General features: G+C 33.6%; 1 protein-coding gene across 3 annotated transcripts in view; it reads right to left on the bottom strand.

Annotated features, from left to right (window-relative positions):
* LOC106477908 overlaps positions 1-2536 on the bottom strand; it is a 59903-nt gene that overhangs the window by 49085 nt on the left and 8282 nt on the right. For all 3 annotated transcript variants that reach the window (XM_022381529.1, XM_022381527.1, XM_022381528.1), the window contains exon 3: positions 1362-1623. In XM_022381529.1, coding sequence (XP_022237237.1) covers positions 1362-1623 — 262 coding nt within the window. The remainder of the gene's footprint in view (positions 1-1361; positions 1624-2536) is intronic.

The raw sequence follows: 2536 nt of genomic DNA, 5'->3' as shown, positions 1-2536 counted from the left end.
TAAGCAATGTTTTTCTCGTGCCTTTTTTTCCTTTTCGCACGTTGCCTATCCAACATGCAAAGTAATTTTCATTTTAAGATTAAAAATACTTTTATGCATCAGAAAATTTCTTTTATTATTTTATCTCTTTTGTAAGGGCAGAGGTTGGGAGCTGCATATAGTAAAAATGTTAGGGTGGTTTCATTTCCACTTTAGGAATTATAAGGATGTTTAAGGATAACTACCTTCCCACAACTGGATGCAGACAGTGAAATGCAGTAGGAGTTGAGATTGTGGGTGTAAGCACTCAACTCCATACCCTTAATTGTAAAGTGAGTGCTCATCTCACCTCAACTGAACAGGAGGATGGCACCATAAAGGAGGATTTTGGGCATAAAAAGGAAACATTATAATTCCTAATAACAAAGAAGAAGAAAAGATGAGGTAAACTCCAAGAATCCTGGATCAGGGAGTAATAGAATGAAATATAATAAGAAACATGGGTAACAGATAAAGAAAGAAGCATACCTGATAGCAAAATCCAGAGAGAAACTGAAAGGGTAAGGTCATTTCATTAATGGTAAGGTACTACCTAATGGAAATCAGGTAAAGGACATAGTCCAAGAGATCATTCCTAAATGAGGAGAAAGAAATTCGGCTGATGGAGGAGGAGTAGGAGGCACATTAAGCATGTGGTAATTCACAACACACTGAACAATAGCTGCAACTCCAATGACAATTAACAAGCTTCCAAAAGCCACAGTACAAATAAGGCCTAAGTGTGAACAACGTCACTCACTCAGGACTAAGTATAAATCACTATTATTTGAGCATTATTGAGAAAATTAAATACAGGTTTTGAAACAAAAGCCAAAGAAAGTCAAAGTTTGATTAGTGTTGTAAAACTCAATAAGTTGTATTCAGATGAAAAATTTAAAAAAGGACTGATCAACATAATGCTGAGGAGAAGAATGAAGTTTCACAAGTGCAAGTGCATAGGAGAAATTAATGCACATAGAGGTGTGTTACCCTCCTATTAGTGGAGGGTTTTTGTTGCATGATGACATCATGCAGTAGCACAATTCACATGAAATTAGGTGGGAGTTTCCTCAAGGATAGTGGCATGAAAATCTCTCTGGCAGATGCATGAGGAAGGTAACTAAACTGTGAGGTGAGGTATAATCTCAGAATTATAACTGGCAAGTAAGCAAACTTATGATCATAGAAAATACAAAGCATCAGAAAAATGAAGCACAAAACAAAAAAACCTGATAACTAGAGTGCTAACTTTTAGAAAGCGGTCCTGAAGAAGAAAGGTCAGTTGTAATCTTCAGGTTATTTGGTTTATTGTGTTTTGCCACAGTAAGTAAATAATTCCTTACCATTATCTTCTGCAAGAAGCTCTGCAATGTGGGCAAGTAAATGAGACTTCATTTGTAGTTTAGCCCGGCTTTCATTTCCAAAACTATGGTAAGCTTGAGAACATTTGACAGGTATGAAAAAACATTTGTAAGAATAATTTCTACGTATTTCATCACAAGTATGCTCTGCAAACATTTCGAGCAACATTTTGTCTGATAATACTCTTATCTGATCTAAAGTAAGAACATCAGCTTGCTGGAGTGGTCTTCTCAAGTTTGATAACTAGCACAAAAGAAAAAGAAGACAAAATTAAATTTTTTAGCCCACATTAAAAAGAAAAGTATGACAAATATTTTTTTAAGCTTACAAAATAATGTTATATGAAATAGTTAAGATTAAATAACAGCCAAGGAAGTGAAACGTTAAAGCACAATGAAGAACAGACATTTGTTATATACACTCAATGGCAAAAATATTAGAAACTCCTACCACATCATGTTTATACAAAGTACGTATTTACATATCAGAAAAATAAGACCTTCAGAGGTCTACAAGTACAGACATTAAATTATATGAGCATCATATGTCATTGTAATTGGAAAGACAACAGACTTACAAACCTCTGAAAGAGGGTTACTGCTGGGGCTTGAATGCCACGTACCTCAATTGCAAAGACTATCAGAAACAGCACCCTACGGGGGCTGTTTACTAGTATTTACTAATTGTAGTATTCATACTTCAGTGAAAAAAATGTTTAAAAATAACATTTTCTAAAAAAAAAGTTTTCTGGGAAGTACTGCACGGGAAAAGTGTTCTGATTTTGCTGATATGAATTATAATATTTTTAGATGGTGAAAGTGGTACCCTTTATTGAAAAAATAACATTTTTTAAGAACTCCATTTTTAGTACTATATTTACAAATTACATTAATAAAGATATAATTAAACCCTCACCCATAGTCCCAGTGAAAGTTATGTCCTTGTTGTGAGGAGAGTACTTTTATTTAAAATTGTGTTCTGTGGTAAAGAAATGGTTGTTGTACATACCGTGATTATTTTTCTAATTGTCTGAATATTGAATACCCAAAGAGTGAATTTTTTTTATGGATATTTTTTTTATGGTGCCATTCAATAGATGATGCCAAATTGTATTTATTAATTCAGACACATACATAGATAGATACACAAATACACA

This window comes from Limulus polyphemus, unplaced genomic scaffold, assembly GCF_000517525.1.
Source record: "Limulus polyphemus unplaced genomic scaffold, Limulus_polyphemus-2.1.2 Scaffold171, whole genome shotgun sequence".
NCBI classification, from domain to species: domain Eukaryota; kingdom Metazoa; phylum Arthropoda; class Merostomata; order Xiphosura; family Limulidae; genus Limulus; species Limulus polyphemus.
The sequence above is the reverse complement of the archived record's forward strand: the minus strand, read 5'-3'. Positions and strand labels throughout refer to the sequence as shown.